Source organism: Meles meles, chromosome 6 (assembly GCF_922984935.1).
Source record: "Meles meles chromosome 6, mMelMel3.1 paternal haplotype, whole genome shotgun sequence".
NCBI lineage: Eukaryota > Metazoa > Chordata > Mammalia > Carnivora > Mustelidae > Meles > Meles meles.
In genome coordinates this window covers 102,725,822-102,738,560 of record NC_060071.1, presented here as the reverse complement: position 1 = coordinate 102,738,560, position 12,739 = coordinate 102,725,822, and the positions used below count along the sequence as shown (strand labels likewise).

General features: G+C 39.2%; 1 protein-coding gene across 1 annotated transcript in view; it reads left to right on the top strand.

Moving 5' to 3' along the window:
- Nucleotides 1-59: 59 nt before the first annotated feature.
- The window catches only part of L2HGDH (L-2-hydroxyglutarate dehydrogenase), a 44,252-nt gene continuing 31,572 nt past the window's right edge, over nt 60-12,739 (top strand). Inside the window, exons 1-4 of the mRNA XM_046010274.1 lie at nt 60-257; nt 4,322-4,437; nt 5,133-5,284; nt 12,299-12,430. Of these exons, the coding sequence (XP_045866230.1) occupies nt 118-257; nt 4,322-4,437; nt 5,133-5,284; nt 12,299-12,430 (540 nt within the window). The 5' untranslated portion in view covers nt 60-117. The remainder of the gene's footprint in view (nt 258-4,321; nt 4,438-5,132; nt 5,285-12,298; nt 12,431-12,739) is intronic.

The following is a 12,739-nucleotide window of genomic DNA, read 5'->3' as shown; positions in this document are numbered from 1 at the left end:
GCGCCTCATTGGCCCCTGAGTGGGGGGCGGGGCTAGACAGCGCAGGTTGCCGCGGAGCGTCGGGCTGTGTTGGACAGAGCTGGGGGCTGAGGGAGGGCAGGGGAGGGGTCGCAGGCGATGGTGCTAGTGCTGCGTTACCTGAGCGGTGCCTGCGGCCGGGCCCGCGGGGGTCTTCCCGGGGGCTTCGCTGTGGCGTGCCGGCTGGCGCCGGGGAGGCCCTGGCCGCTGTGCCAAGGTGGCCGTAGAGCCAGCACCCGGTGAGTAGCCACTGGCCTGCCGTCGTCGCTTGTGCTACTACTGCTTCTTTCCGAGGTGCCTCTTGCTGGACCTGTGCCCCTACTCTACTTCCCTGTCCCGGGCGTGAGAGAAGGTCAAGATCCTGTGGATCCCAGGCGTTCCCTTGTAGGATTCATTCGTTGTGTTGCGTGCCGGATGCAAAGAGTAAGGCAGCGATGAGTAGAGAGGTCTAGAGCAGTTCTGGTTTTGAATACCACCCCTCCATTTCCTATTCAGTCCTTGGGTGGGTTACTATAGCTCCTTAAAGGCTCAGTTGTGAGTAGGATCCTAGTCCTTACCGTAGGCGGTCGTTTTGAGGCTTAAAGGACCTACCACACGAAGCAATCAAATAAACTGTTTATTTGCTGGCATCCCTGGTGTTGCTTGAAAGACCGGAACCAGTTCTTAAGTCAGTTGGTTCCTGGCAAACACTGCATAGAGTTGCCCCTGTGAGAAGCAGCTCAGTTGCTAATCAAAGCCTGCACAAGTGAGTGTCCTGTGATTTGAAGTTTGGAGGTCACATTAAAAACCACCGTCTTCCTCTGCTTTCTGGAGAGGGCGTGGCTTATGCTAAGGCTTTAAAGCTGGAAAGCTCTTGGCTATTTTCAGAACTAGAAGGTGGATAAGATGAGTGTGACTGTTCTTCGTGGAACAGAGATGGTGTGGAATGACACTGGAGAGAGGCTACATCACAGCAGGGATTTTTATTTTATTTTACCCACATGGAGTTTTATTCTAAGAGAATTGGGAAACTTTTAAAGGATTTTTAAGAAGAGGGAGTGATTAAATGTTGAGGTTTCAAAAGTTGACTGGCTGCTGTATGTTAGTGGTTTGGAGGGAGGTTAGAGTGGGATAGGGTTTGTGAGTCATGGTGGGCAAATGTAGACAATTATTTTGGGATCGCTTTTCTTAAGGGAGGAAAAGTAGGGTTAGTGAAGGTTTTGTTTATACTTTTTATTTTGAAATAAGTATAGGTCCATGGGAAGTTGCAAAAAAACCCCACAAGAAGCAAACCCCAAACCAGTGTTTATATACCCTTCAACCACTTTACCCCAATGATAGCATCTTACCTAACTACAGTACAGTATCAAAACTAGGAAATTGAGATTGGCACAATCCACAAACCTTGTTCAGATTTCATCAGCTTTTATATGCACTCATCTGTGTGTTTCTATTCAATTTAATCATGTTAATTTGTGTAACTGCCACCATAAAATACAGACATGTTTCATTACCACAGAGACATCTCTTGTGTTACCAGTCCCTTTATATTCACATCCCATCTCTCCACCCTTCCTAACCCTTGGCAATCACTAATCTATTCTCTAACTCTAAAATTTTGTCATTTTGACAATGTTCTATAAGTGGAGTCACACAGTATATAACCTTTTGAGATTGGCTTTTTTCACACAGCATGATGTCTTTGAGATTCATCCATGGTGTTCCCTATAATGAGAGTGTGTTCCTTTTCACTGTTGAGTAGCGTTCCCTGGTACGGATGTAATAGAGTTTGACTATTTATCAGTTGAAGGATATCTGGACTATTTATAACTTTGGACTATTATGAATAAAGCTGCTGTGAACATTTATGTACAGGTTTTTATATGAACATAGGTTTTTATTTTTCTGAGATAAATGCCCAAGAGTGTAGTTGCTAAGACATATTTAGTTAGTACATGCTTGATTTTTTTTCATTGTGGGGATGGTTTTTATTTTATTTATTTTTAAATATATTATTTATTTATTTGAGAGAGCACAACGGGGGGAGTGCAGAAGGAGAAGCAGACTCTGCTGAGCAGGGAGCCCGGCACGGAGCTCAATCCCAGGATCCAGGAATCATGACCTGAGCCGAAGTTATAAACGTAACCAACCGAGCCACCCAGACGCCCCTGTAGACATGTTTTTTAATGCAGAGCCATAAAAGGAATATCCGTTGTGAAATATTGAATATTGACTTATAAAAGAAAAGTATACCAGCGCTTCCCAAGCAAGTATAAAACATGAAGTCATGCACCTGGGATCCAGGTTCTGAATATTAGAATTTCCCTTACAGAAAGACTTGAGATGAGTAGAGTCCATATTTGGGACTCAAAAAGAGACCATTATATCCTTTAATATCTTCAACAATCCAAAGAATGGCCTGAGGAAGAGTGGGAGACCAATGATGTGGCCCAAATTGGGTAAGATATAAGCCCAAAGATCTGTTTTTCCTATATACAAGAGACAGCAGAACAAAGGAAGTTGTGCCACCGTCAAGGCCGACAGCAATTATTTGACTGGAATGGAGTATGTTACGCAATGGCAGATTTATGTTTAGTTTTTTAAAGAAACTGCTATACTCATTTTCCAGAGTGGCTGTACTATTTTACATTCCTTCCAGAAGTGTGTGAGTGATCCAGTTCCTCCTCATTCTCACCAGCATTTGGTGCTACCATTTTTTTTTTTTAATTTTAGCCATTCTAATAGGGGTGTAGGGATATCTCATTGTAGTTTTAATTCACTTTTCCTTAATGACTAATGGTAGTGAACATCTTTTGATGTGCTTGTTTGCCATCTATATATCTTTCCTCTTTAATGAAATGTTTTGTTCATATCTTTTGCCCATTTTTTAAAATTTTATTTTTTTCAATGTTCCAAAATTCATTGTTTATGCAGCACACCCAGTGCTCCATGCAGTACATGCCCTCCTTAATATCCACCACCAGCCTCAACCACCCCTCCCCCACTCCCCTCCAAAACCCTCAGTATGTTTCTCAGAGTCCACAGTCTCTCATGGTTTGTCTGCCCCTCCGATTTCCCCCAACTCCCTTTTCCCATCCATCTCCCAGTGTCCTCCGTGTTATCTAAGTGGTTTATATGAGAGTTCTTTAATTATTCTAGATGTGAATCCTTTGTCAGGTATGTGATTTGCAAGTATTTTCTCCCAGTTTGTTAGTTGTCTTCTTATCCTCTTAACAAGATCTTTTGCAGAGCAAAATTTTTAATTTTGATGAAGTACAGTTTATCAAATTTTTTTATATCGTTCATGTTTTTGGTGTTTTCTACTTCACTTAGCGCTAGGTCCTAAAGGTTTTCTCCTAAAAGTTTTATGGCCAATATTTGATGATATAAAATGTTTATTGTAAATTTTTAAAAATTAGAATACTGGCAGTTCCTCGCTGGCTCAGCTGGTAGAGCATGTGACTCTTACTCTCGGGGTCGTGAGTTCAAGATCCATTTTGAGCATGGAGCCAGTTAAAATTAAAAGACAAGAACAACAAAAAACAAAAATAATTTAAAAAATCAGAATGATGGTATCGTGGTCATGTTTTATAGAGGCCTTTTAGAAATAACATATTAAAATATTTGCAGATAATGTTTAGGATTTGCATCAAAATAATTTAGGAAGAGCTGAAATAGGTGGGGTGTAGAAAAGGCAAGATTGGCCCTATTCCTGTCAGACTAGATTTGGGGGCCCATGAGGTAGGTGCTAAAGGTAGACTTTTCTGCTCCTCATTGCTGAATTAGATAGACTATCCTTGCCCTTCCTAATTTTTTTCTTTTAAAGATTTTATTAGAAAGCCTGCACTCACAAGCAGTGGGAGGAGTACAAGAGGGGAAAGGAGAGAGAATCCTCAAGCAGACTCCCTGCTAAGCATGGGGCTCAATCCCTGGACTCTGAGATCACAACCGGAGCTGAAACCAAGAGTCGGATGCTTAACAGACTGAGCCACGCAGGTGCCCCTACACTTGAATTTCAAATGAGTAGATGGTAGAGCAGAGTTTGATGCCTAACAGAGAGTAATGGATCCTAGGACTCTGGGATCATGACCTGAGTCATGAAGTCAGTGGCTTATCCAACTGAGCCACCCAGGTGCCCTAATGCCTCTAATTCTTAAAGGCTTTTTCTGTTACAAAGCCAATAGCATAAGGCCCAAGAAATATTTGATTTTCATGATTACAAAATCATAGTTTAATTGTTCACTGATGATGAAAATTGTGCACATTAAGTTTTATAAGATCTACTATAAACATGCATTACTTTAAAGGTGACTTTCTCTTAAAGCTCATTTGATGTAGTCATTATCGGTGGCGGAATTGTGGGCCTTGCCTCTGCCAGAGCACTCATCCTGCGACATCCAGCACTTTCCATTGGTGTTCTGGAAAAGGAGATAGATTTAGGTATGTATGATATCATTGTGGCTCTTTGGGCTTAACCTGCTCATTTTTTCAGTCCTGCATCTTTCATATTGAATGTTGATGTTAGTACCCTAATTAGGGTTCTCCATAAAGCAGAGCCTGGGACTAGAACTTGAGCATAGGTGATTTATTTAAGAGGCTGTTTAGGAGGCAGGACTGAGGCGGTGTGGAGAGTAAACTGGGAAGGAGGAAAAGCCAAGGAGGGTACCTTATCAAGGTTGCTGTTATGAGCTTGATTCCTCTGGGACCTCTGAGGAGCTACATGAACATTTCCAACTATTGTGCTCATTTATTCATCAGCTAGTGGTTTCTACTGGCTGAGGATCACCCCTAGGGATGTTGAGGCATAGTCCTCTCTCCCCTCACCCCTCCACCTGTTAGGAATGGGCATGCAGAATGCCTAGAGTTATGGGGGCCCTTGGAGTGGTTTGCTGGTGGTGAGAGGTGGGTTTGTGCACCAGAGTTGTAATTGAAGTCAAAGTTAGGCTGGGAGGATGTGGCATGGACACTAGGGATGGCTACTAGAGGAAATTACCCATGCCCTGCCTGTGAGAACAAACTCCGAATGTTCAATAATGTGGTCTTTAATTGCTTCATCTATGTTTGTTCCTGCTCTTTGCAGGTTTTGTATGCATTGTGTAGTTTCTCTTACCCTGTTTCTCTTGTCCTACCGGTAGCTGTTCACCAGACTGGACATAACAGTGGTGTCATACATAGTGGAATTTATTATAAACCTGAATCTCTGAAAGCTAAATTGTGTGTACAAGGTGCAGCCCTCATTTATGATTATTGTAACCAAAAGGGAATTTCCTACAAGCAATGTGGCAAGGTAAGGCATTTTACTAGGGCCCTGACTTACAACTAGCATTTTCTTAGTGATGTTTGTTGTTGAATAAAAAAACAAAAAAACAATGGCTTTTCTTTCTTTTTGCAATTTTCAAAATCTAATATTAGGAAATAACTAGGAAAGGTGGTATGACTAATTCCATGTTATTTAAAAAAAAAGTAACAGGCTTATTGATATATAACATATACTGTCTAATTCATCCTTTTATTAAAGTGTTCAGTTTGATTTTTAGTATATTCATAAAATTGTGCAGTTATCACCACTGTCTAATTTTAGAACATATTCATGTCCTCATAAAGAAACCCTGTGCTTATTAACAGTTATTCCCAATACCTCTCACTTCCTATTTTTACCTTCTTCCAGCTCCTGGCGACCACAAATACACTTTCACTTTCTGTGGATTTGCCTGTTTTGGATATTTCCTATAAATAGAATCCTACAATATGTTGTCTTTTGTGACTGACTTCTTCTACTTAGCATAATATTCTCAAGGTTCATTCATCTTCCAGCATGAATCAGTATTTTGTTCCTTTTTATAGTCCATTGTGTAGGTATACCACATTTTGTTTACCTCTTTATCAGTTGACAGACATTTGGGTTGTTTCCACATTTGACTATTATGAATCATGCAGCTATGGACGTTTATGTACAAGTTTTTGTGTGGGCTTATGTTTTCATTTCTCTCAGGTACATACCTAGAAATGAAATTTCTGGGTCATTTGGTAACTCCCATTTTAACATTTTGAAGAACTGCCAAACTTTTTTTCAAGTTCTGCAGTATTTTATTATTATTATTTTTTAAAGATTTTATTCATTTATTTGACAGAGATCACAAGTAGACAGAGAGGCAGGCAGAGAGAGATAGAGGGGGAAGCAGGCAGCCCGCTGAGCAGAGAGCCAGATGCAGGGCTCAATCCCAGGACCCTGAGATCATAACCTGAGCTGAAGGCAGAGGCTCAACCCATTGAGCCACCAAGGTGCCCCGAGTTCTGCACTATTTTAATATTTTTTTTTTATTTTTATTTTGACAGAGAGAGAGAAGTCACAAGTAGTCAGAGAGGCAGGCAGAGAGAGAGGGAGAAACAGGCTCCCCACTGAACCGAGAGCCCGATGCGGGGCTCGATCCCAGGACCCTGAGATCATGACCTGAGCCGAAGGCAGAGGCTTAAACCACTGAGCCACCCAGGCGCCCCTGCACTATTTTAAATTGCCATCAGCAGCTAGTGAGAATTCCAGTATCTCTACATCCTTGTCAATACCTGTTATTGTCTGTCTCTTATTTTAGCCATCCTTAGTGGATGTGAAGTGGTATGTCAATGTGGTTTTGATTTGCATTTCCCTAGTAGTTAATGGTGTTGAGCATCTTTTCATACGCTTATTGGTCACTTATTTATGTTCTTTGGAAAAATATCTATTCATTTTTTTTGCCCATTTAAATATTGGATTATTTATCTCTATTCTTGAGTTGTAGGAGTTCTATATATATCCTGGATACAGCCCCTTATCAGCTATATGATACTTACTAAAACACTGCTAGAATATTAAGATATTTTATGTATAAACAAATATAGTAATAATAGTAATATTAATATTTTAAATAATGTTGAATATTTTTTCCTATAGATTTTCTTTTTTACTTTCTTTTTTTTTTTTAAAGATTTTATTTATTTATTTGACAGACAGGGATCACACGTAGGCAGAGAGGCAGGCAGAGAGAGAGGAAGGGAAGCAGGCTCCCCGCTGAGCAGAGAGCCCAATGTGGGGCTCAATCCCAGAACCCTGGGATCATGACCTGAGCTGAAGGCAGAGGCTTTAACCCACTGAGCCACCCAGGTGCCCCTCTTTTTTACTTTCTTGATAATATATTTTAAAGCACAGAAACTTATAATTTTGAAAAAGTTCAGTTATCACTTTTTTGTTGCTTATAGTTTTAGTGTTGTATCTCAGAAATCATTGTCTAACTTAAAAAATTACTTGTACATTTTTTTCTTCTAAGAGTTTTATTATAGCCTTAGCTCTAACATTTAGATCTATGATCACTCCCCCCACCCCACAATGAGTTGGTGTAATTCTAGGTGGACAGTATTGAGGTAGATCAAAGATTGAAGAGTAGACTTTGGCAGAATTCTAGGCTGGGTTTACACTAAAGTTGCAATGGCTGAGTGAGAAGAACTAAAGAGAAGATGAGCCATTGTATGATTTTTATATTATATATATAATATACATATATATGTACATATATACATGTATATATATATGTATGTGCATATACGTGTATATATACGTATATATGTATGTGTGTGTGTGTAAATATATATATAAATAATTTATTCCTAAATGTACAACAGGATCCAAGAAGACACTTTATTGTAGCTATAGGCGGCAACAGATATGACAGGTAATCTAGATGTGTAAATAGGAATTTCGGAATTAAGGATCACCATTGCCTTAGGTACAAGGAGCAACTTATTTTCTGCCAGATTTCTTAATCCCAACTGTGGTCAGAAGATCCTTTCCTGTAGCTTTCACCTCTAGCTCCTTGAGTGTCTTCTTTTTTTGTTCCTGCTTAAATGCCTTATCTTCCTAGTTCATTTTTTTGGCCTGCTTCTTTGGCTATTTCAGGAGGTTACCACCTTCACAGCTGGTCTACTATTTCTTCCCCAGATCGTGCCATCAGAAGCAGGGCCCCCCCTCTCGCCCCCTGCACCTTTAGTATATGATCAGTTTTAGATTGATTTTGGTATATGGTGTGAGGAAGGGGCTCAACTTCATTCTTTTACAGTTGTCTCGACACCATTTGCTGAAAAAACTTTCTATATTGTTTTGGCAACTTTATCAAAGGTGAGTTGAGGGCGTCTGGGTGGCGCAGTCGATTAGGTGTCTGACTCTTGGTTTCAGTTCAGGTGGTGATCTCAGGGTCCTGAGATGGAGCCCTGCATCAGGCTCCATGCTTAGTGAGGAGTCTAGTTGAGTCTCCCTCCCCTCTGCTCCACCCCCCCACCATGCTCGCTCGCATGCTCTCTCTCTCTCTCAAATAAATAGATAAATAAATCCTTTTTTAAACAATTAAGCATAAATGTAGGAGGGTATGTTTAAGATTCTCAATTCCATTTCATTGATATATATCTATCCTTATGCCAATACCATAGTATCTTGATTACTGTGGCTGTTTATTGTATTTTGAAATCAGGAATTGTGAGTCTTCCAGCTTTGTCCTTTATTCAAGATTGTTTTAGATTTTCTGGGTCCCTTGCTTTTCCACATGAATTTCAGGGTTGGTTAGTCAGTTTCTTTCTTTTTTTTTTTTTTTAATATTTTATTTATTTGACAGAGAGAAATCACAACTAGGCAGAGAGGCAGGCAGAGAGAGAGGAGGAAGCAGGCTCCCCGCGGAGCAGAGAGCCCGATGTGGGGCTCGATCCCAGAACCCTGGGATCATGACCTGAGCCGAAGGCAGAGGCTTTAACCCACTGAGCCACCCAGGCGCCCCGGTTAGTCAGTTTCTTAAAAACAACAACAACAACAACAACAACAACAAAAACAGTTGAAAGTCTGATAGAGATTATGTTGAAGCTATAGATCAGTTTGGGGGGTATTGCCATCTTAATATTAAATCTTGCGAACCATGAACATGGAAATGTCTTCCCATTTTTTTAGATCTTAATTTCTTTTGACAGTGTTTTGTGTTTTTCAGTGTATAGGTCTTGCAATTTTTTGTTAAACTTATTCCTTGATATTTTATTCTTTTTTTTTAAGATTTTATTTATTTATTTGAAACAGAGAGAGAAATCATAATCAGGCAGAGAGACAGGTAGAGAGAGAGAGGGAGAAGCAGGCTCCCCGCTGAGCAGAGAGCCTAACGTGGGGCTCGATCCCAGGACCCTGAGATCATGACCTGAGCGGAAGGCAGAGGCTTAACACACTGAGCCACCCAGGCGCCCTTGATATTTTATTCTTTTTGATGCTTTTGTGAGGGGGATTTTCTCTGAAATTCATTTTGGATTATTCATTGGTAATGTATAGAATATGATTGATTTGTATGTATTTTCTCTTGCAACCTTGCTAAATTCATTATAATAGTTGTGTGTGTGTGTGTGTGTGTAGATTCCTTAGGATTTTCTGTATGCAGGAATATGTCATCTGCAAATAGGATAGTTTTTCAATTTGGATGCCTTTTGTATATTTTTTCTTGCCTAATTTTCCCAGATAGAATCATAAATACAGTGTTAAATAGAAGTAGTGAAAATGGACATCCTTGTTGCTGATCTTGGTGAGAAAGCATTCAATCTTTCACTATTATGCTAGTGAAATCTATTTCACTATTATGATGCTAGATGTAGGTTTTTTTTTATAGATACCCTTTGTCAAATTGAGGAAGTTCCTTTCTATTGCGAGTTTAAGGTTTTTTCATTTCTTTTCCCCCCAAGATTTTTATTTTTTTATTTTTATTTTTATTTTTTTCCCATTTTATTTTTTCAGCGTAACAGTATTCATTCTTTTTGCACAACACCCAGTGCTCCATGCAAAACGTGCCCTCCCCATTACCCACCACCTGTTCCCCCAACCTCCCACCCCTGACCCTTCAAAACCCTCAGGTTGTTTTTCAGAGTCCATAAGTAATAATCTTTACCCCCCGCATGAAGCTTGAACTCACAACTTGTGTCAAGAGTCATATGTTCTACCAACTGAGCAAGCCAGCCGCCCCGTTTGTAACATGTTTTTTATCATGAAAGGGTATGCCTTTTCTGCTTCTGTTGAGGCAATCGTGTTTTTATATTCTATTAATATGGTATATTATATCAATTGACTTTTGGATGTTAAATTGATTTGGCATTCCTGCAATAAATACCACTTGGTCACAGTGTCAATCTTTTTTATATGTTGCACACTTAGTTTACTAGTATTGTGTTCAGGATTTTTGTATCAATATTCATATTGGATATTGGTCTGCAGTTTTATTTTTTTTTGGTATCTGTGTTTGGTTTGGATATCAGGCTAATACCGGCCTCATAGAATTAGGAAGTATTCCCTCTTCTTCAGTTCTTTGAAAGAGTTCATGTAGAATTGGAGCTAATTTTTCTTTAAACATGTGGCAGTATTCACGGATAAAGAAAGCCCTTGAGCTTGAGCTTTTCTTTGTGGGAAGTTTTAAAGTTACTAATCCAATTTCTTTACTTGTTATAGGCCTATTCAGATTTTCTTTTTCTTCTTGAGTCAGTTTCAAAAGTTTGTGTTTTTTCTATGAACTTTGCCATTTCATATAGATTATCTAATTTGTTGCTATATAGTTATTCATATTGTAAGTCTTCTTCATATAGTTTTTTTTGTTTTGTTTTTAAGATTTTATTTATTTTACAGACAGAGATCACAAGCAGGCAGAGAGGCAGGCAGAGAGAGAGAGGAGGAAGCAGGCTCCCTGCTGAGCGGAGCCCAATGCGGGGCTCCATCTCAGTACCCTGAGATCATGACCCAAGCCGAAGGCAGAGGCTTTAACCCACTGAGGCACGCAGGTGCCCCATTCTTCATGTAGTTTTTAAGAATAAAAGTTTCTTGTTGCTATTAAAGGTGCTATGAAGATTTTTTAAATAATGTGGAATAATGGTCCCAACATAGTGTTAAGTGAAAAAAACAAGATATAAAATTGTATTTACACTTTTTATATTGAATTATAAGGGTTCTTTTTATATATTCTGGATATTAGACAATATCAGCTATGTGATTTATGAATATTTTAACCCATTCCTTGTGTTGTCTTTTCACTTTCCTGATAGTGTCCCTTGATTTCACTTCTGTTTTTAAGGTTAATTATTTGTTGATTTAAATAACATTTACACCTTGATTAAAAGTATTATCTTATAAAATTCTGGTGACTTCTTACTATGAAGTAACAATTTGTGAATTCTGATGTACCTGTGAATTCTAATGTACCTGTGAATATGCATCTGTGCCTTTCTTTGCCAGTAGCTGTTAAGGAAGAAACTACCTCAGACAGATAGTTTGCCCAGAAATAAATAGAAAAAGAATCCTTAGGGGCGGGGTAGGGGGGGGTGGGAGGTTGAGGAACCAGGTGGTGGGTAATAGGGAGGGCATGTACTGCATGGAGCACTGGGTGTGATGCCAAAACAATGAACACTGTTATGCTGTAAATAAACAAACAAACAAAAAAAAAGAATCCTGAGTAAAGTTGATTGATTTACTGTTTTTTTTTCTTCTGCAGTAGAATGCATTAGTAAATATTTTATAATACACTTTATTCCAGGAAATAAAATGGATAGTTTTCTGTTAGTGATATCCCATTATACTAAATCCCAGTTTTCTGATAAATTGGTATTTTATATACTCTTGTAGAAATAAGGCCATTCTTTTTTTTTTTTTAAAGATTTTATTTATTTATTTGACAGAGATCACAAGTAGGCAGAGAGGCAGACAGAGAGAGAGAGAAGGAAGCAGGCTTCCCACTGAGCAGAGAGCCTGATGAGGGGCTCTATCCCAGGACCTTGAGATCATGACCTGAGCCAAAGGCAGAGGCTTTAACCCACTGAGCCACTCAGGCGCTTCCAAGAAGGCCATTCTTTTTTGTTTGTTTGTTTTTGTTTTTGTTTTCATTGTAAAAGACTATGCCACCTGTGCTACTCTACCCTTTAGAATTGAGGGAGTGATATTGATAATAGTTGCTGTGGCCAAGATTCATGTAGCAACTGTGATAGCAGAAGTGGAAATTAAGGCTACATCTCACTTTTAAGGAAAATTTGTGTTTTTTTAATTTTTAATTTTTTACTTTTTTAAAGAAAAATTGTTTTAATGCAGTTTTCTTAAGACAACTTTTTCCTATGGGGATGGAAATTGAGGTCATGAAAAAAGGGAGAAGTAGACCAAAATCAAATTTGAATCATGATAATTTATGATTTTTTATTGACTTTAACTTTTATAGTTAATTATATGTTTAACTCTCCATATTCTTAACTTGTTTTTTTTGTTTTTGTTTTTGTTTTTAAGCTTATAGTAGCTGTTGAACAAGAAGAAATCCCCAGACTTCAGGCCCTATATGAGAGAGGCTTGCAGAATGGTGTGCAGGGCCTGAGGCTAATCCAACAGGAGGATATAAAGAAGAAGGAGCCATATTGTAGGGTAGGTGATTCGCTAACACCACATTCATGCTCACAAGGACATTTTCATTTAGGGCTTAGTCGTGTGACATGGAAGCTGAAGGTGAACTAAAAAGAAGGAATCTCTCTTCTGGGACAGTGAGGTAACAGCCACAAGGGGGCATTGCTGCAAATTCTGAACACCTGATTTCTTCTTTCCCGGTGAGGAAATACCAAATCTGAAGAACCTAAGCAGAGACAAGAGGAGGTCTGAGACCATATGGTATGTTGGGAAAGCATTGAGTGGTGAGGTATGGTTGATTCCCAGGGTGTGTAGGGAGAGATAGTAGAT